The sequence below is a fragment of the Bombus bifarius genome, unplaced genomic scaffold (genome assembly GCF_011952205.1).
Source record: "Bombus bifarius isolate JDL3187 unplaced genomic scaffold, Bbif_JDL3187 scf7180000007990, whole genome shotgun sequence".
Taxonomy (NCBI): Eukaryota; Metazoa; Arthropoda; class Insecta; order Hymenoptera; family Apidae; genus Bombus; species Bombus bifarius.
In genome coordinates, this window is record NW_022884371.1 from 450,284 (window position 1) to 471,328 (window position 21,045).

Consider the following 21,045-nt stretch of genomic DNA (forward strand, 5'->3'; position numbering starts at 1 on the left):
TATTTAGTATTTTACTGATAGAATAAGAAGTATATTTATACCTGGCAAACATGAGGTCATGATAGTAAAACCAATCCAACTGCCAATCTCATAAGTATAATTTGGGCATGATACAAGATTAAACAATATAGTAAAAGGATTGCCAGTGGGTACTGGTATTTTTCTTACAGTACTTCCTGCTGGTCTCAAATTTCTTAGAGCCACATGAATACTTAAGTTTCCCACTTCACAAAGTGCAAATATTACTAGTCCAGTCAGAAACTGCATTTGATTCGGAGCTGTATACAAAGGATGATTTACATGGTATGCTACATACATAGCAAACAGCCAATAGTATGAACAGTTTTTAAAGAGATTGCGCAGTGGCATTGTTGCATGACTGAAACGGTGTATGAACAATGTTTCTAGAAGTCTTTTTGCATAATGTATAGACCAACAAATTGCTGCTACACTGAAATAAAAATTTACAATTTTAGGTTTTAATATTCTAACTCTATATAGTTATTCTTGTTGGTTTTGTGTTAATATTTTATAAGCATCATAACTAGTTTCATACAGCTATATAGCAGTTTAAAAGTAACATACTGATAATTTAACTGTAACTTATATTTACACAATAATAATTGATCTCTTATCATTATATCATTCAACCTCTAAGAAAAAAAGGTAATGAAATATTAGGATAAAATTTATTAAGAAGAATTTGTTAAATAAACTTACTGGACTACATTATTAATTTCAGATGCAGTTGCATCACCATAAAAAATCCATGCACGTTGATATATCCATAAATATAGAAATAATGGACCAGCATATTCCACTAAAAATACAGTTTTCCAACTAATCTGTGGTCCAAGATCTTTAAAGTATAACTTTCCACCACTAGAAATAGATAAATTCTTCAATGTATCTGAATCAGATAAAGCTTTTCCCTTAGCATCTAGTCTTAAACATTGTCTGTGAATATGTGGTGCTTTTTTTAGTTTAAATAATTCTTCTTTAATTTCTTTTATAGTTGTAGTAGGTTTCACCTATAAAAATGTAAAGTAAAATACGTCATTCAAGAAAACTTTTGTATTAGAAATTCAAGTTTATGTATATCGCTAGAAATTCATGCATATTAATCAGACTATTATGAATTATTGAGTATCGCATACATTATCTATTACATAAAAGTAATGGTTGATAAGTTTAATATATTTGTTAGAAGCTACAAATAATAATGTATGAAAATATTTATTTCATTTTTACTTGTTCATTTACTTACGGATACATTTGTTATGAATTTTGATGACTTCGCGGTCAATATTTGAATCTAAAAATATAAAAAAGATACATTGAATTATAGATTCTTTTAAATAAGAACTCGTTTATTATTGATTTTAATACATATACATATTTATACATATAATAAATACCTCCATTGTCGATATATAATAATTCTTTATTAATTAATAAAGACTTTGTAACTCCACTGTGTGAAGAACTGAACGACTACTACTACTTCCAGAACACTACACTACATACTGCGCTTACGGCCAGGTCAGAGAAAAATGTATAATGCAGCGCTGTGATCGTTTAATTTCAATTGTACAAAGTTCAATTTTTTTCTGATGACCAATGAATTCTTTTCACGTATAATTTTTAAAATGACATTCATGATATTATTGAAAATTGTCAGTACTTATATTCTTTAACATTTCGAAATATTTGCAACAATTTATATTAATGATATTTCCTTTGTAAATACATTGTACTATTTTTCATATTCTGCATTTCTAAAGTTGATATAAGACGATCACAAAAAGACATTTATGTTATTTTTGTGTCTGAGACATACATATAAGAGTTCTTACGACAAAAGTATTTGTAAAATATGTTAACATTAATTAACACCGAAGGTGGTATTTATAGATTGCGTAGAAAATCAAAAATTGATGCAAATGGAATTTATTTAGAGTAGTTAAAAAAGTTAATATATATATATAAGAATTAATAAGAATTTCTTATATGTTAAGAAATGTATGTTTATTAATTTGCAATGTTTTACTGATAATATGCATGTAAATTGTTTAAGATATTATTCTTAGATGTCGCTACTATACCTTTCACAATGTAGATTTCTACGGTGACATCGAAGACTAGACCATAGACAATAAAATAGATGTGATATGCGATTCTTCTTCGTGTTGCATGTGACGTTATCGATTCAGTATAGTAGTGGGTTGAATCGAAACTATATTTTCCTATGAAATTACAAATAAGATGTATAATAGGACAGCTTGCAAAGAAAGTATAGAATCCTATACTTCTGCAACTGATTAAAGTCGTAATTCTGGTACAAACTCGTAAAATCCAAACTCGTAAATTCCAAAATTGGGTGACTCTTATCTCTATTTTTTATTAAACAGTTTTTTAAACAAATCCAAGTAATATTTTTTCGCATCCATAATTCACTTTCAAGGGGCAATAAATTCAATGAAACTACGAAATCTGTGACCGTGTATGACTTTTGCAAAAAACTATTGATGTAGTTTAATTTCTATAAAAAGTATATTTCTCTGAAAGCGTCTGAATTTTTATGAAGTTACACTGAACTTCGATGATATTTGTCACTCCTTTAAACTGAATCATCGCTACTAAAAAAATGTCTTGCATCTGTTAATGGTATCATCATTCTGTAAAAAGTTAAACAAAATCGGTGTTTTTTAATTGGGTAATTTTCGTAGACCGCGGGGTCTCTCAAAATGCGGGGCTGGGTTTCAGTGAACGCGCTGAACCTGCCTTGCGACGGCCCTGACTATATGTACATATTTTTATATAAAAATTAGACTGCGGCTTTTTATGTATTTATAGAAAACCTAAAAATGTAAAAAAGTTTAGGATACTTACAATGTGGAAAAATCTCTGCTAAGTTCCATTGTTATAAATGACGGTCCGTAAAAGTATAAAATTACATAAATATCCACAGTTCAATAATAATAATAATAGTATATATGTATATTATAACAATAAAGACATGTAATAAGTACAAGTTCTTTTTGATGTTATGTGATGTTTATATTGAATTTTTTTTTATTTATTTATTAAAATTACAATCAATTCTCGCGTTGAGAAGTTTATATTGAATAACGTTCAAACATTGGCGAGAATCGTTCTAGAGTACGCTAGTGTGCCTAACGTTGCGTCGCAGAGGTTTCTGGCCATTTCTTGCCATTTCGATTTTAGACGAAGAAGTGGACGTTAGAAGAAGAGGTTAGAATTTTAGACGATTACAGTTTGGTAATCTGAAAAATGGGTTTTCAAAATATTTGGTACTCGCACCCAAGAAAATATGGACAAGGATCTAGATCCTGGTAAGTATTACTATTTTGTATTATATTTTTAAATTGTAGACAAATCAATTTATATCATAAAGTTACATATATGCAATAGACCGTGTGTCCACGTTTATATTTTCCCAGTAAAAGAAGATATTTTTATAGCTTTTAGTGTAGGTTATTTAAGATAATTTAAAAATATGAACTACTTTATTATCACTATAATTAAAAAGAAAATTCATATCTTGCTTAAAAATATGATTTCTACATTTTTCGACCATAACCTCAATGTAGTATGTATTATGCATAGTATTTATACTTATTATTAGACTGCCGTAGTCTATTTATAATAGCGTTCTTTCAATGTGTAATTAATCATATTATGTTATTTTACAGTCGTGCTTGTGCGAACAAGCATGGTTTGATAAGAAAATATGGATTAAACATCTGTCGCCAATGTTTTCGCGAATATGCTGCCGACATTGGCTTTAAAAAGGTATAAAATTTGAATTCTTCTATGTTTACAGATATATTTCTAATATATATAACGATTAAATATTATATCTAAATCAATCTCTTTTTATTTACAGCTGGATTAACAACAATGAAATAGCTAATTGGATAATATTTATATTCATCTTTATTTATATATGAGATACAATAAAATGAAATTTTTCTACTAAACATATTTGTGTCATTAATTTTAATATATTATAACTAAATTAAGATTAAAACATTAGATTTTCTAGTAAAATATTGTATAAGACTATAAAAGATATGATAGCAACCGTTGCATTCAGATCCTCTTTAACCGTTTTAGTGCCAGGGGTTTTTAACACTAAACCTATCGACACTTCGTGTATGTCTATTCCTACCGTGTGCGGTCAAAATAATGATTAAAGAAGTAATAGTTTTTATAATTTAACCTAGATAATGGTTAATTTATAACTAATTGTATGTCGGAGATGAAAGGACACCGGAGCCTTCCCTCTGGAACTTCGGGAAAATCCGTAAAATTGTAATTAAAGCTTACAGTTGTAATTAAACAATTTGCCGTCATTCTGCCCAATTGTACTTGGTTGCGATTTGTGATAATAAACTTGGGCTCAAGGCGACCATCAGCCGCCGAACGTAGCCGTGGTCAACGGGACGGACGCTTTGTCTAACAAAGGTATGGAGTGATATTATGACCCTCATTAAAGGAAATACCCATAGAGGTACCTGGCAGTAAAACATGCCAACGGTTCCTTCGGACAATGAATACCAGATGTTGAGGCACTTACATAGCACAAGTTCAGTTAGCCCGAGGACCCGCTATAAAACCTGGGTTTTTTCGGTAATTAAGATTTTTCAAACGGACAGGCAGGTTTGGGACTTGCATTTATTTCTCTCCAAACTGTCCCATTGGTTCCAGTTTCGATACGTTGGTTCTCTACATCAGTCTCACCTTTTGCTGTCAACGATAATTTCCTTTTTCCTTTTTGCCCTGGACTTATTTATAATATTCAACTCTGATTCGGTTGTAAATAGCTTTTCATGTGTTTCCATGCCGTCTTCAGTTGCTGAAGTTTCTTGTTCATCGCACACTGAACGGTCTTCTTCTATGTCCGTAATTTTTTTTTTAATAATTTTTTTTTTTAAATGTCTTCACACGTCTAGGGTAAACATTTATCACAGAATAATACCATGTACGGAATACAAAATTATTGTCAAATTTGATATGCTTTACTTTTCCTTTTATAACAACTTTACATAAAACGCTCTGAGATGCTTTCTGTCTGAGTTTTAGAGATAACAAGTTTAGATGTCGACTAATTGATTAACAGACTGAGATGTATTCTAGTCGAAAGGACAATAGCAAGTTAGAATATAGTCTGTGACGGCGATATTTATACAAAAATATTGATAAGTATTGGCCGTTCTCCACCAACGGTTACTCGAGGATGCAGTTGGGAAAGTTTTTCCCGTGTTTTATAGCAATGAGCAATAACCCTAAGAAACTTCTCGACTTTTAAAATGTTTGTAACAATGGACTGTAAAAAATGCTAAATTTTATGGCGGTTCCTTAGGATTATTATGAGCCTGAATTGATACGTCTTGACAGCTGATGGCCATCTTAGTCGAGGGATGGATTATGTTTTATGACAAGATTACGGGTGCAACTGTATTTTTTCTGCACGAGGGTCTAGGATTTGGTAACGAATCCTAGCGGCTGGCATTTGTCGCTGACGCGTTGTTGTAGAACCGTTCCTATGGATTTGCCAATTTGAATTTGATGTACCAACATTGTGGCGTCAGCGAGAGCACGTTTCGATTCGCGAAAACTGTTTTCGATTTGTACCGACCACTCGATGGTCGCGTTGCCTTTTTTCGCACCTTTTACCGGATTCCGGCAAACGCGCTAAACCTGTTTTGCGCCGGCCCTGACTCTACATGAAGGTACAACTTCTTCTTTGATGATTGTTGATATCAGGGCTCGCGTTCGCATATCTCGGGTGTTTAAATAAGGAGCAGCGATAGATACGGAAGTTCTTAGTAATTATATCGATAAAACAGCATGACGTTGGTAAGCTGATGTTACAAAAGTCACGTCTATTCTGTAGGTTGCTGGTATAATCACTGATGAGTCGTCTGTGATAATTCGTATGTTTCGAGATATAACATGCCACTTAATGTTACGTTTATCCTGTCCTTAGTCAATGCATGTATTTATTCAATGACTGGCAATAACTGGCGGTGAGATGGCTCCGTCGGTAACTGGTTTCTGTCAAGAATACTACTTACTTGATAAAGACTATGTGTATACGGTACACATATTCGTGCATATATATTTTTTAATTTAATGCTAAAATGTAAATGTATATACACACATATATGGCATATAGAGCCGAGAGTAGATCATCTTCATAATTTTGTTAGTTAAAATAATAAGGATTTTGTTAATAGAGTTTGTGATAAAAATAAGAGATATTTTGTTAAGTGAAATTTATTGTTACAGAAGTAGATTACCAGTAAGATTTGGTAGCATAAAATTACCAAATGATACGACCATTAAAATTATCGACGCGTTCTTGATACGGATTATCTCGATACGAAGAACGATAAATTTAAAATTTCCTTAAATTACACCAGTGGCTTTCCTATACTGACCGAAATGTTCCAGATACTGTTGTATCGTATCCAATGGTTGATAAATATCGTTCATTCGGTTCTATAAAAAGACGAGAAACTTGAATTATTTTTTCAGCGGAGAACATTGTTGACTATCGAAAGCAAACAGTGTTGACGCACGCTGTCTCTCCGAAAAAGCATGTTATTCATTAAATTACCTGCAAATACTGCGGTGCTTGATTGGACACGGTAGATCCGAGGAATCCTTGTAAAAATTCACGCATCAATTCCCATGCACTTCCGGGAACCACGCAGGGTCTATATTCCACCTATGAAACATGGAAAACAATTATTCAATATATATTCAGAAATAATCAACAGGTACACGGTACTTGATGTACCTTTTTCGATTTTTCACCACGGTTCTTTTATTTTGCCTCGATATTTCTTATTTTCAGAGAAATTATTTCCAGACGCAATCGAAACGACGGAAAGAGGAAATCTGTGAAAAAGTAAAGACACAGAATGCAAGTGGAAAGAAACGATAACAGGACGTGATTAACGCAATCGAAAGTTAAGCTTGTTTCTCGCCCTGACGACAGGATATCTCCGGTTCGAAGAAAGCGCGAACGCTCGAGGGAACGTCTTCCGGTTTGCGGCATACGTCAACCACCGACACGCTTTTCTTGCTCCACGAACTTGTTTAGCAAGTAATTCTCTGATCGAAAGCGCCTCGTGGTGTGTTATGATTAACAGGCTGATTTGATTTGACTGCAAATGAGGCTGATTTAAATGTACAATAAAGAACGTGGTGACAGAAAGTCGTCACGTAAAAGGTGAAATATTTCATCTTTTATCGCAGCAAAATCGTCGATATTGTGAAAGCGTGTAAATGTCGCGGAGTATTATGTTACCCGCGTGAAATTGAAATTGAAATTGAAAGAAATTGAAACAACGTCCCTCTGAATGCAGTTTGCGGGAAGAATCGATCGCGACCGTGAACCATTCGCTCTTTTCGTTGCTCGTTTCTCTTTGCTTCGCGTTCGCCGATCAAGATCAGCTCAGGTATCATTTTTATCGAAATCGATTCCATTTTTATCTCATCTTTATTTATCAATTTGCGATTCGAGATGAAATTTAAAAGTAATTTAAAGCTTAGAAATCGGCAAGTTACGAATCCAGAGCTCAGAGATCGGCAGCCTACGGATTCAGAGTTTAGAAATTGGAAAATTACGAATTCAAAACTTAGAAAGCGGGAAGTTGCGAATTCCGAGCTCAGAGCTCAGAGATCGCCAAGCTATCAAGTCATAGCTTACAAATTGAGAAGTTACGAGGTCGAAGTTAACAAATTGAAAAATTACGAATCCGAAGCTAAGAAATTGCGGAGCTATAAATTTCGTATCATTTTATTCCCAGTTTTTTTAAACGTATAAGCTTTCAAAATCGTAAATTAAGAAACATCGCAAGTTTACAGGTCGTGAAACCTGCAACGACCATAGGATCATCTTTTTATGAAGAAGTAAACATGTACGCGCGACGGTTTTTCTTGCGTCGCAGAGAACGCGAAAGAACGTAGGAACAAGGAAGATGGTGACGCGGAGGAGCGTGAGTTAGTACGGTTCTACGGCGTGGTATTTTCTCTCTGGAAATTAATGGGGGAACAGGGGCTTTATCGTAACATATTCGACGTCGTGGTAGAGTACAAACGGCGCTGTTACCGATACAAATGGCTGGTGGATCGGTCGAAGGACCGCATCGTTGGTCCACCTTGTAGAATGGAAGTTACACCATTTTCACGCTATTGCGAGGCGACGTCCGATGACCGAGAAACATCCTCGCGTTAAAAACTCTGGTTACTATAGGTGGATTAATCATCGTTCTTTCAACTTCTTTAACAACGAGATTCATTAAATAATATTAAAGAAACCGTAAATCAGATGGTTAATAATGGAAATTTCAAAAGTTGAATTCTTTGCACTTAGAATTTTCCCGGATGCCGTTTAATTAATTTTTCGAGCTAACTGAATTCTAGATAGCAGTAATTAAAACAAGAAGCGTGTAACTTCAGTTTTTCGTTTTAATTAAAGAAGATTTCTTTTATAACTCGGAGCATCGACGGGGGTATATTTTCGAATATCCTTCAAACGAGATTCCAGTATTTTACCGCAAATTTTCTGATATTTCCTCGTATCGATTCACCTATCCCGTGCACCTATCGTACGTTCGCAGCTAGAATTTCACAGAAACGCGTTTGCGGTATCAGGCGAACGAAATCCTCGTGCGCGACAGTATGAAACGCCGCGGTCAGAAACGAGTCGAGAGCAACCGAAACGCGTTCTACGGAAACTCAATTTTTATTAAATCTCTGTTCAAACCCGATGCACTTGCAATTTAAAAGAGAAGCTCTATCGACGTGACAGTATTTCAATGCTTCGTATTTTATTCTAAATCTCTTAATGTTTCCTACGAAGCCACGTAACGTTGTATATTCGTAAAATTTATCTGCAAGTGTTGGGATATTCTTTCGTGGGCAAACGTGTGATATTTCGACGTTGTCAGTCGACGCGATATTGCAGTTGTGGGCAATCATCTGCGGCCAATTGATCGTACAAATCGAATCCTTCCAATATTCTCGATAGTCCGCACGCTTTCGCGAACATTTAATCGAGGTTTCATCGAAGCTCGATCGAAATAGAAAAGGAAGGTCCGCCTTTGGTGACGCTCGTAACGAACAGAGGTAATTCACGCGTGTACAACGAATCTCACGGTGGGCTAAAACTGTCGATCGATATTACTGCGACCGTCGTGTGATCGACAAGGCGTTGTGAAGTAGCGCAGGCTATTTCGCCGGTTTTCAAGTTTAATCGCCAGTTAATTAGCTGGCGTGATCCTTCGCAATCCCTTGGCAACGCGGCAGTCGGCTAGCCTGGTAACGAGTTTCGCGAATATCACCCGAGCTAGACATCTGCCGCGATTATTAATTCAACCGATTATCTGGCCGAAAGTTCTCTCTGCCTGCTATGAAAAGTTGCGAAACTCTGCCACCGCGAAGAAATGGAAAAGACGTCGTTTCATTTCGGAGTTCTTCCTTATTTTCGGGGTTAATTAGCTTCCTTCGGGATTAAAGATCGCTTAGAATCCATCAATCTCATTTGGTTCCGCTTGTAGATATCGCTTACCTCGACCAGAACGCCTTTGAAGTTCTGATTAATCGTCACGCTGCCGAGTTTCACGCAGAAATCGCCGATCTCGAATCGCGGTCCCTTCGATTCCATCTTTTGCATTTTGTTCGTGTAGACGCTCGACATCTTGTACATTAAGAGATCGAACAGACCATCCGCTATCAGTGGCACCACTTTGTTCCCCGATTCTAGAATCGCGAAGGCTGACGCTGGCTGCTCCGAGTTGTGCAGGACGTGGAGAGTTCGTTGAGCACCTTCGACAAATAAAAAAAGAAAAATATAGAATCAACATTTCTAACATGCAAGGAAGCCAACTTTTCCCCTCCTTTTTCGTATAAATGCAAATATACAAATATAAATAATTTGCTACGAGGATATTCGATAAATTGTTTAATTCTTTCGTGCGGATATTAGACACAGTCTTGCACTTTCAGTTCGTACCACGAGCGATTCTCCATTGAAAATTCCTTTGTTCTTTCAGAATCGAGTGTCAATCGCGTACCCGTTTGTCTAACGAGATTAATCAAATTGATAAAAGACACAGCTGGCCGATTTAACATCCGACAAATTCATACGTTCATTTATTTCGATAGTCTGTCATTTTCTCGTGTTACTTTGTCGTATACGCTGTAACGACTTGCTCTGCGACGGTAGAAACTTTTAGGTCACTTCTTAGACGTTCGTGTCTTACGTATGACAGCGCGTTGACAATTGCTCTTAAGATAGACTGTACGGGAAGCAAGTGCAACAGAGACGTGGAATCGCGCTCGATGATGTACGTCCAGGCTTAGTATGCTGCAAGTTGCTTCTGTTTACACCGGTATGCACGTGGATATAACGCGACCGAGCTAAACTTGGACGCAACTTGAAGTTCAGCCGAGGCTACGTGCAACTTCTATCCGAGCTCGTATGTTGTCAACTTGTACGATGAATCTCCGGACGCGAAAACTATCGGGATTGGCCGGCACGACGATCTCTATCCCCTCGTTTTCCGATAAATTTCCAATTCCCCAGACGGCTAGTTAACGAGAACTAATATCCGCGGTTTAGTCGATTCGCCTATTTCCTGCGACTTCCTCTTCTCTGCCTAACAGGAGGAAAACAAACTTTCTCGTCCGCTTTCCGTCAGTGATTTATCATAACTATGTTCTTCCCAAGCTAGGGAAATATCTGGAAATGATATTTTTCGGGGAACTTGGAATCGTAAGTTCGGCGTATCTTTCATGCAAGATCGAGATTGCCTTTGAATAATTTTTAAAAAACGAAGCAATTTTTATTAATCCTCCCTTTGCACGGATTATATATTTTGATATACTCGACGCTCGATATTAATTGGAAGGAAGCAATATCGGTCACGTTGATCGTGTCACAGTATTTGTCGCTAATTTGCTCGATATTTTTAAGGACTGTCGTCAAGTTTTTCTTATTGCAAGTTACCCGCTGGAATATACAAATTCCGTGAAAAAATGATTCTGTTCAGGCGAACAATCGAGAGAAAACGAGAAACGCGGCGCGGACGAGCCGATTCCATCATTTTCACGTTTCAATCAGTCGGTTGGATGTAAACAATTATACCGTCATCCGCGATTTCGCGTAATACGAGGGGATTAAAGTCGATCAATTGAAGCCGACAGAAGATGATAATGTAGTTGGAGCTTGATGCAGCGAATAATAAAATCAGACAGGATCGATTTATACGCGGGGTGAAATGGAAATCTGACAGGTTCGAAGCTGCATTTCGTTATGTGAAATGAGATTATTTTGCCGTTTTCAGAATTGAAATTAACAGCAAGCGATAATGCGTTTACAATGACAATTCTATGCAGCGCCGCGCGTTGCTTTTGTCAGTCATTTACAACTTTTTCATTCTACGCCTTTCCTTTCTTTTTTTCCATCGTGCAACGTATAAATTCCCTTTTTACGGCCGCTAAATTCGTCCAGCTTTATTCAACAGATTCGTAACGTTTTTTGCAATTACGTATGGTAGCTGGTGCGCGTCTCTGCTCTCAATGAAATTAATTCCCCGACACATGGTGGCATTTGTTGGGATCCAAAATTCTACTCTATGGTATGTTAGTGCTTTGTTTAACGAAACCGTATTACTTTTTGTAATCACGCGACGCCACGATCCTCCCTCAAATCTCGTACGATAGAACGAGGTGAAAGAAAGATTCGATTACGAGTAATTCGCCGCGTGATGCGCCGGATCTCGCGTGTATCAAGATTAATACCAGGCCAGACAGAGACATACGACGTGCGAACTCCACTGAATATTCATAATTCATCCGACATAACCCCTCACCTGGTTTGTCCACCATAATAACAGGCCATTGCCGCGTGCAAACGCATGAATTATTTACGGCTTAAATTATAACACACCCTCTACGCGCCGTCAAATGACAAAATTCTTAATTACGGATCGCGGAATCCGCGGACAGTTTTATGCTCTTTAATTGCACACCACTTTACGCCCTTATTTATTGCCACCGGTTGTACATAATAACGTAAACGTAATCGTTTTTATCTGTTTTCTCGCTTTAATAAAGGGACGACCGCGTCTTCTGGTAAGATACGAAGTAAGATACGAAGTAAGGATGCCCACAATCCTTCCACGTTTTATCTCATATCAGGATGAGATGTTTGTTTCAAGCGGCGATATTTAACGCATCGATTTTACGAATAGAATAGTCGTTTGATTATCCACATGTCTACGCGAGATGTAAAAGCGTAGAGTTGGATTCGAGAGGTCTGTAAACTGTCGATTTGTAACCTGGCAAATCGATAGCTGAGGATTACCTTTCGTAAAGATTCGCTGTATTTTCTCAGGTTACGAAAACCTATCGCGACAGATGATAAAATTAAAATGAATTAATTACGAAGCTAAATGGATGACACTCTTAAGGATCGAAACTGGTGATAGTTGAATTTTGACTTTAGCTTGCCAATGAACGTTATTAATTATGCAAAAGGTGTGAAACCGGGTACAAGGAATAATCTAAATCTAAGCCAAAGGTAATCGATATCGTGTTATAGTCTTTACAGAGATACGTCTGTTGAGAAAAGTCTAAGCTGCTACACAGCCTTAGTTTTTAATGAACTTCGTGCGCGTGAAGCCAAGTGTGAGAAAGATACGCGTAATTTTCTGAAAATGTGGTAAAAGCAAGTGAAGTGGAAATTAAATAAAATCCATGTACATGTAATTAAACGAAAGGCCTGTGCAATGTAATAATTAATATAATCACATGGGCACGATGTACGCGTCAGAATCGTGCGTTGCGTAACGAGAAGGATTCGTCGAAAGTGAGCTTCGAAAGGGGAGATTTTGTCGATACAACGTACGCGCGCGACGTGCAAGAGCTGCGACCTATTTCCGCTTCCATAATTTCCCGAAAACAATGGGAACGCACGGGCGGCAATTCGGATTAACGAACAGGCTGATTAGAAACATCCTTTCCGCTCCTCCGCCGCTTTCTGCGGGGTAATTCACGCCAGCGACCGTGTACGGCCCTGTGACGCGCCGCATGCCGCATTCCGCATCGTCTGCATCGCACGTATGCATCGCGACACGGATGTACGGCAGCTGCAGGAGCCGCAAATGTGACCCGCCACCCCCAGCATCCGCAAGGATCGCTAACAGGAGCAATAACATCTTATCGGTGTAATGACCCCGAAATAAATTTGTAGCGGCTACGTTACAGCCAAACTGATCCTTCGACTAATTCATACAATTTAATCAAAGTTATTAGTACAGTTATCAGTTAGCCGTTTCTGTTCGATCAAAGATACCTCAGCCTCTGCCAGTAGCCAGTGTCTGCTTCGTTTTTGATGAAATTCCCAATTATTAGATAGTAATTTGCTTAATGTTTGAACAGCGTGTTTAAAAAATGTCTAGATCAATACATAACTGCATTTAGCGTTCTAAAAGATAGACGGTTTGACCTCGTGAATTTATTTTATTGCGGTAGAACCTCGTTTGTCCGAATAGTTCGAGGGTGACGGTAGTTTGCATAACCGGATAGTTGGGATAATAGAGACTCACTTAGGAGTTCGTTTATCGGAAGTTGCGTCTGAATTTGTTTGCATGAACGAGGTGCGGATGAGCGAGGTTCTACCGTACAAGGAGTCATTCTACATGCAGTATGTCGATAGTTTGAAAGGGAGAAGACGCAGGAGTGCTCCGGCAGCAATTCGAAAGAGGTCCCGGAGCACTCCTCTCAGGCGTTAGGTAGGCCACTGTGGGGTTTTAGTCGGTGAGAGTCCGACATCACCTCGCCGCTCTTCTGGGAGCGGCGGGGTTTCCATGAGGATTTACCCACGTAAAAAAAGAAAGATAAAAAAGTATGTCGATAGTTGAAATAACAGTAAATATCAAGGTGAATTGGAAAAGAAACAATTCTCAGGGTTGATCAGCCTGGTCTCTGAGTGAGCCACTTATAAATGACGATGTTCAGACATTCGGATGACCAGATATCTGTAGATGTAAACGTCCTGACAAACGGTGGCAATGTGTAGAAATTCCTGGAAATTGCAGACTAATCTTGCGAGTGTAGCGATTGATCTGTTGTGCAGTACGCACGTATCTGTCATACGATGAACAGTAAATATCAAGGTGAATTGAAAAAGAAACAATTCTCAGGGTTGATCAGCCTGGTCTCTGAGTGAGCCACTTATAAATGACGATGTTCAGACATTCGGATGACCAGATATCTGTAGATGTAAACGTCCTGACAAACGGTGGCAATGTGTAGAAATTCCTGGAAATTGCAGACTAATCTTGCGAGTGTAGCGATTGATCTGTTGTGCAGTACGCACGTATCTGTCATACGATGAACAGTAAATATCAAGGTGAATTGAAAAAGAAACAATTCTCAGGGTTGATCAGCCTGGTCTCTGAGTGAGCCACTTATAAATGACGATGTTCAGACATTCGGATGACCAGATATCTGTAGATGTAAACGTCCTGACAAACGGTGGCAACGTGTAGAAATTCCTGGAAATTGCTGACTAACCTTGCGAGTGTCGCGATTGATCTGTTGTGCAATACGCACGTATCTGACATATGATATCTTTCGACAATAAATATTTTTAAATAGGGAAGCTTGCGATCGAAGAGTAACTATTATTACAAGACACGTTAAACGTAATTTTCGTACAAGGAAACTTGAGAAATTCAACAGTTTGGAAGAATACCACAACCTGCAATCGCGAAAGGGAAGAACGAAAGAGGCACGCAGATTTGCCACCCACGCGTTGAATTGCGTGTGGCAAAAAATTAATCTGTCCATCGATCGCCAGAGAAGGTAATCGGGGATATCGGGTGTATTCGGCACTCTGCACGTCCAGCTTCGCAATTGCGGCTCGTTATCGCAGCACGTCCGATAGCCGTGAAATAGGTCTCATAAAAAACGGCAGTTAGTAACGAATTACGAGATAAAGTTGGTCAGGGTATCGACCACGCGGTTTCCATCTCAGCCCGCAAATTCTTCGACTGTAATACCACCCCGCCAAACGTATTTGCGATCCGTTACCTCTTCTCATCGCGTTTCGTTCCTTTGTTTTTATTCCTCTGCCATTTCCTTCCGTTCTATCCTTGCCTTTATCTGAAATCGTTTCACTTTCTATCCCAGGGTCGTTCTTCTTCGCCCTGTTATACACCATTCTTGCAATCTATCGCGTTTGAGTTTTATCGTTACGATGCAGGTCCAGACGTGGCCATTAATTATTACTCTCATTGAGCGATCGCGCCGCTGAGATTGCACCTGTCTTTGTCCGCAGTTATCAGCCGCGTTAATCGAATTTCGGGGCGAGAACATCGCGGATCCGCGAGCATTTTGCTTCACGGTTGCTCACGTGGCCGCTGGAAATTATTAACGGAGCGTTACTGTACGAAGCGGCGAATTATTTGGTCGATAAATGGAGTTACGTGCTGGCCCGGCTCACAATGCGGCTTTTCCGATTTTTATCTTATTATATTATCGATGATATCGACCAGTCTGTAAGTGAATGATATAAATGTAAATAAATATAACAATTCCAAAATCGATAGAGGATTAGTAAAAAATCGTTTGTACATGAAAATCTAATCGTTTGGAAAATATGATTTCCAATTGAAAATTTCCCTTTTTCCTTGAAGGGCAGTTTTAAAAAGCGATTCAAACCACCCTGTAATTTTGATTGTTACGTGTCAAGAAGATATTGTATATGTAATTCTTTTCTCCTGTAAACTTTCATACCGGATTTCATTCCTATTTTTTAAATAAAATCCATTCGCACTCGCGACTCGGTTGATGTATTGCAAGAAAATTGCAAAGGTTACGCCGAAACTCTGTGCTTTACTAAGTGTCAGCTCAATATCTAAGTAAACGAAAGAGAGGATAAATGATTTCTGTACTTACGAAAAAATGGGAATATCGTTCCCGACATCCGCACTATCAATTTGAACGTCACCGTGTGTGGTTACACGAAGGAATAAATGTCCAGGATATTTGAACCGAGCCAGAGACTGGGGAAAATACTAACAGAGATTTGATAAACATACTTTCACTCGCTTCTGATCTTCCGACATCAAGTTTTAGGAAAATTGCACGTAATATACGTTTTTCGATATTTGTCCCGGATCCTCGTTCAAATGCCGCACCGTGGATCGCGTGAACGTGGCCCGCGAATTTTCATCTTTCCCCCGAATCGTTCAAGTGCCGCGGTCGACGAATTAATACGCACTGGATGGAACGTCCATCTCTAATTTATTGTCCATATCGAGGCACTTGCACGTATCGGGTCAGCGGATCGCGTCGCTCTAGTTTGAAACGTCTATGATAAAATATCGGTAATATTGCTGCCTCGATAGTCACGCCGAAGTCTGGCTGTTCGCCGAGAGTTTTGCAACTGGACGCGGAGAGGTTCTTGCACTGTGTACAAGTCGCTTCTAAAGTGGTTTCACTTGCAGCAGTTAGAATTAAACGTAATAGATGTTCAATTGTGTACGATGCGATAAGAAATAGTTTACCTAGGAGCATGAAACAAGGCTGAATTATATAATTACGTAGATCAGAATAAATAGATTGAGATGGAAATAACAATTGTCATATATCGATTTCTTGACTTTTCATTCTGATCAAACGCTTTTTCCTTGCTTTCGACACGTACCGTACAAATTGAGACTGTGTTTCGGAAATCGTGCTATCATAAGAATAAGATCTTCGTATTATTTGCAGGAGATACAATAGAAATTTAAACGATTTACAGACGAAACCGACTTGTTCGAGGAATTTGAACGGACGACTAAAAGCGTCGGACTTGAGAAGGAACGCGACAGTGGTAGACGATGCTTAATCTTTATGCGTTTCAAGTATCGATGCTCCATTAACCGCGCGGCGCGAGATCGCGAATTTATATTCTTTAACAGAGAAACGTTGGCGAAACTCGGACGTAAATTAATGCCCCTCGACGTTTCTCATCTCTCAGAGGGCCTTTTCTCAGCTACGACGTCGCTGGCCCTGGCTCGACCATTTTGTCACGCTATCTTTTCGCGGGCTTTCAACGTTCCAACGAATTTACGATCGAGTTATCGATTTTCTTTTTTCAAACGCGTCGAATTTAGAAGCGCGCGTGGCAGGCTGAAATACGTTCTGGTTTCGTGGTAACTTTTAAATAAAAATAATGCTGGCTTCGGATGGCAGTCCGCCATTAAAAGTACGCGCAGCGGTATTTTTCGCGTAGACGGACAGCTTTGTGGGTCGAATAATGGTGGCATTGTCCTGTGCGAAAATAAATCGTAAATCAACGATGCGATAGAAATACGATTTCAATGACCACACGGAACACACGGTACACATTATGTATATGTTGTTTCATTGTTGTCCTATTGCCAGATGGTTTCGGACGTGTTAATTCAAGCGATGTACGCTAGTTGAGTCACGAAGAACACGTAGCGTATTCAGGGTGTGGGATGACGTAGGATTTAATTTTACATTTCAGCATTTCTACGGGCGTAATATTTATTAGGCTGAAAAGTATCTTTGACAAATGGCTGTCATTTGTTAAGATCGACGAGACGGATCTATCTTTGGCTGGTAACGTATTTAACTCGGTATGCGAAACGAATAACGTCTATCCCTGATATTAGATCGCTAATAGGCTCTCCCGACCAGTGTACGCTGTTAAAGATATTATCGCTTGTAAAGATATTTCGCAAGGAGATAGTCGATTTGTCATTTTATGTAGGTTTATGAGCCAAGTAAACCAACAGCTTCGTGTTCTCGTTAACAACGACTAGAAGATTGAGACTTATCTATCGAGATTGTCGTTCATCGATGGACCCTCTTAAACGGTCGTTTTCTCACGACGTCGCCTCGTGATCGCTATTATTTTTCAAACTAAACATTTTACGATACAGTGGCAGAAAGAGAGTGGAAGAAGAAAAGAGAAATACGGATTTGGCAAATCGTAAGATGAGCGCGTTTCGTCCTTCCAATGCGAGAATTTCCATCCACTAACGCGATGGATATTAAAAGTTGCAAAAAGACAACCAAGCTTCTATTCTGTTCTTGCTTTTTTTTTGCAGAAATACAGTATATCTTGTATGACGCCGAGGAGGAAATTCCGCGAGTGCATTCGTATCGACGAAAGAAGAGAGATGGGAATATCGAAATACTTCCGACAGAGGCTTTCACAGAGCAAACTTATTCCTTTTATCATTTTCGTCTTTCTCTTGTTTCTCGCTAATAAGTATAAGGATATCGAGTTTATAAACTTTGACCGGGCATCATCGATCGGCTGGCAGCAGCTGCAACTTTTAATAAAGCGATCGCAAATCTTGTCGGCCGATCGAACGAGCAGCAAGAGAAAAGCGACCCTCTTGAAACGCGACCCTCTCTCCTTTCTTTATCATCGGCTCCTTCTCACCGTACCACCGTGTCTCATTCTCCCTTCGATTACACCGGCATAAGGGTATTTGTACGAATAGTTTGGCCAACTATTGACTTTGATAATAATGTTAGGGTTTAAGGAGAAAGTTGGAACGACGTGGACCGAGTTAAGCGTCCCGGCTGATCGATAAGGACCTCGTGTTTGTTACGCCTTCTAATTTCTCACCAGCCTCGCTCCACCTATTGCCTATCCTTTTAAATCTGTGTCTCTCTAAATCAACCACCGACACGAGATTATGTTTCCTCTTCGGCTTACGTAATCCTTCTATTATCATCGTACCACCTTGACGTTAAATTAAGCAACTGGGAAAATGAGGTAAGCCCGTCGAAAGATCGATATCCCGGTTGAAAGAGAAGATCGTAACGACTATCGGCTACGTTTTATTCTCTCTGAACCTGCAGGCCCATTGCTTGCTTGCGTGTTTATGCTGTCGTTTTAAGAATCCTGACAAATCGGGGTCGATGTCGATGATTAATGGGGAAAAGCGCCACGGCACAGTCCGACACACTCGTGCGTCGCTTCCTTCGTTCTGGCTTGTGGAATTCGTTCCGTGGAACATGGACAACGAGAGGCGCGCGAGTCACAGTCGTCGACGTGGCTCTCGTGTTTCCACGTTGCTCGGCTCCCCTAGTTGCAGAGAGCTCTCGTGACGCAAACAGACCGGACCACGATTCCATTGTATCCTGGCATCCCTCCGCCGCACGGGGTCGAAACGAAAAATCTCGTCGGTTGGTGCCGTGGGGAACGAGGGGGGAGGACTTCATTGTCGAGCAATTTATCCTGCATTCAGCCGTACGACCGATACGTTGAATCCTTTTTTGGGCGTGCCCCGGGCCAGATGAGTGTTGTGGAATCGTATTTTATTGCGGCCCTTAATTCGACGCGGTCTCGTTCCCTGTTGTGCAGCCTCGTGATTTCGCTCGATCGAACGCGCTGATGCTCCTGGGTCGTTTTCAATGTTTGGCGCACCGGTCGCTCCATCGTTCGGACGCTGCAGTCTCCATGCAAAACAACGCTTGCACTTTTTCTTCCCTTTATTTCTTTCTTCGACGAATTTTCTGCCAGGATGTTACCTTTTTCTGATGACGATTATATTCAAATTGCGTTAACGTTGAAGAGCGTATGCATATGTTCGACCGGGTATATTCTTCAGGTTCAATTCAACCTCTCAGTCAGGTTTGCGATTGCTGTTATTGCGATCATTTGACAAGCTACGTATCTTCGGCGTTTTTCATTTCTTATTTATAAACCAGACGATCGAGGATGTATCTGCACGGTGACGGGAAGTCTTTCGATACGAACATATGCAAATAGATGCAACAGTTCAGGTAATTTGAATGTGTGCAACAGCTGATCCAAATTGTTAAACTCTCTGCTGACGTTGTACTGTACGTTCCGGTAAAACTCGCACACACCGAGACTGCAAGACGACCGAAGTAGCCAGATTTTACGAATGGTAACGTACATTCAGTCGGTTGGTCGACGAGTCGTCTAATTGTCCCTTTTTCACTGATCGGCAAATTGCAGTTTCCAATGAGAGACGCTACTTTCATCCTCGGATTCCTCCATTGAGACCATTGAAAAGCATGGAGCAAGGCCGCCGTTTCATTAGGCCGGCCATAACATCTGACAAGCAATCTAAGCAATTAGTCAAGTGGCCGGAGTACGCAATTAAAACCGATTGACCCCGTGAAAAGCCGCAACGTTCGCTTCGCCATTCAGCTCTTCCGCCTCCTCTCCTTCTGTTCCACGTTTCTCGCTGCTCGGTTGCATCGTTCGCGTTGCAACGTCTGTTGCACCACGGAGAGTCGACATCAAGAGCTGGTCGCGTTTCACCGGCAATTCGAGGGTGAAACCTCGTTGAAATCCACGGTGTATCGCGGTGAATTTCGGCCGCTTTGAACTCTCTCGATCCGGCACAATCGAGTGTATTAAAACCGATTCCAGATTGACGAGCTTCATTCACTGATTGCTTTGCTAAGTCCATTGCGCTGGTTCCGCGATTCCGCGTGCATGAGATTGCGTTGCTTTTGCGGGAATTGCGTCTGTCAGATCCTTCGCCTCTCCGTCCATATATTTTTCTTTGATAGGTTTCCTTTGAAGGGACGTTCGAGAGTATGGCTGCTCTGAAGCCTCTTGCGCTTTATAGTTTTTTCTCCAATGTGTGTTTGTTTCGCGAGGAGAAACGACAAAGGGGTTTGCCTCTTACTTATACGTTCGAAGAATTCTTTTGGTTTCCAAGCTTTATAAAATATCTTGCAACTATGTATGGGATACATCGTACCTTGAAAGTGCTTTGTAGTTCCATTATGAACAGTCGGATATTGTTTTGAAGATTTTGCAGTGCAGGTGATGGAATGATAGAAGTATACAGTTTTACTGCTTCTCCTACTCTCATTGCTATTAATAATTAGCACGTAATAATATATATCATTAAGTATCAATGGTCCACGTTAGTAATTTCAATATTCAAAAATGAGTATCTAATTAACTTAATTAATAAC

General features: G+C 39.3%; 2 protein-coding genes across 4 annotated transcripts in view; one reads left to right on the forward strand and one right to left on the reverse strand.

Moving 5' to 3' along the window:
* LOC117205321 (very-long-chain enoyl-CoA reductase) overlaps window positions 1-21,045 on the reverse strand; it is a 146,831-nt gene that overhangs the window by 273 nt on the left and 125,513 nt on the right. The window contains exons 3-7 of one of the 2 annotated variants that reach the window (XM_033443610.1): window positions 9,611-9,867; window positions 6,650-6,760; window positions 6,448-6,531; window positions 721-1,031; window positions 42-451 (exon numbers count right to left, since the gene is read on the reverse strand). In XM_033443610.1, the coding sequence (XP_033299501.1) occupies window positions 42-451; window positions 721-1,031; window positions 6,448-6,531; window positions 6,650-6,760; window positions 9,611-9,867 (1,173 nt within the window). Of the gene's footprint in view, window positions 1-41; window positions 452-720; window positions 1,032-1,267; window positions 1,316-1,418; window positions 1,584-6,447; window positions 6,532-6,649; window positions 6,761-9,610; window positions 9,868-21,045 lie in introns of those variants that run through there. The other variant, XM_033443609.1, reaches the window with a different exon arrangement.
* On the forward strand, window positions 3,194-4,004 carry LOC117205323 (40S ribosomal protein S29). 2 transcript variants are annotated; one of them, XM_033443611.1, is made up of 3 exons: window positions 3,197-3,356; window positions 3,717-3,816; window positions 3,911-4,004. In XM_033443611.1, exons 1-3 carry the CDS (start codon window positions 3,295-3,297, stop codon window positions 3,917-3,919), a joined length of 171 nt encoding a protein of 56 aa, XP_033299502.1. In that variant the 5' UTR covers window positions 3,197-3,294; the 3' UTR covers window positions 3,920-4,004. The 2 variants fall into 2 exon arrangements, with proteins under 2 accessions (XP_033299503.1, XP_033299502.1); XM_033443612.1 differs by lacking the exon at window positions 3,911-4,004 and having other exon boundaries at window positions 3,194-3,356; window positions 3,717-3,822.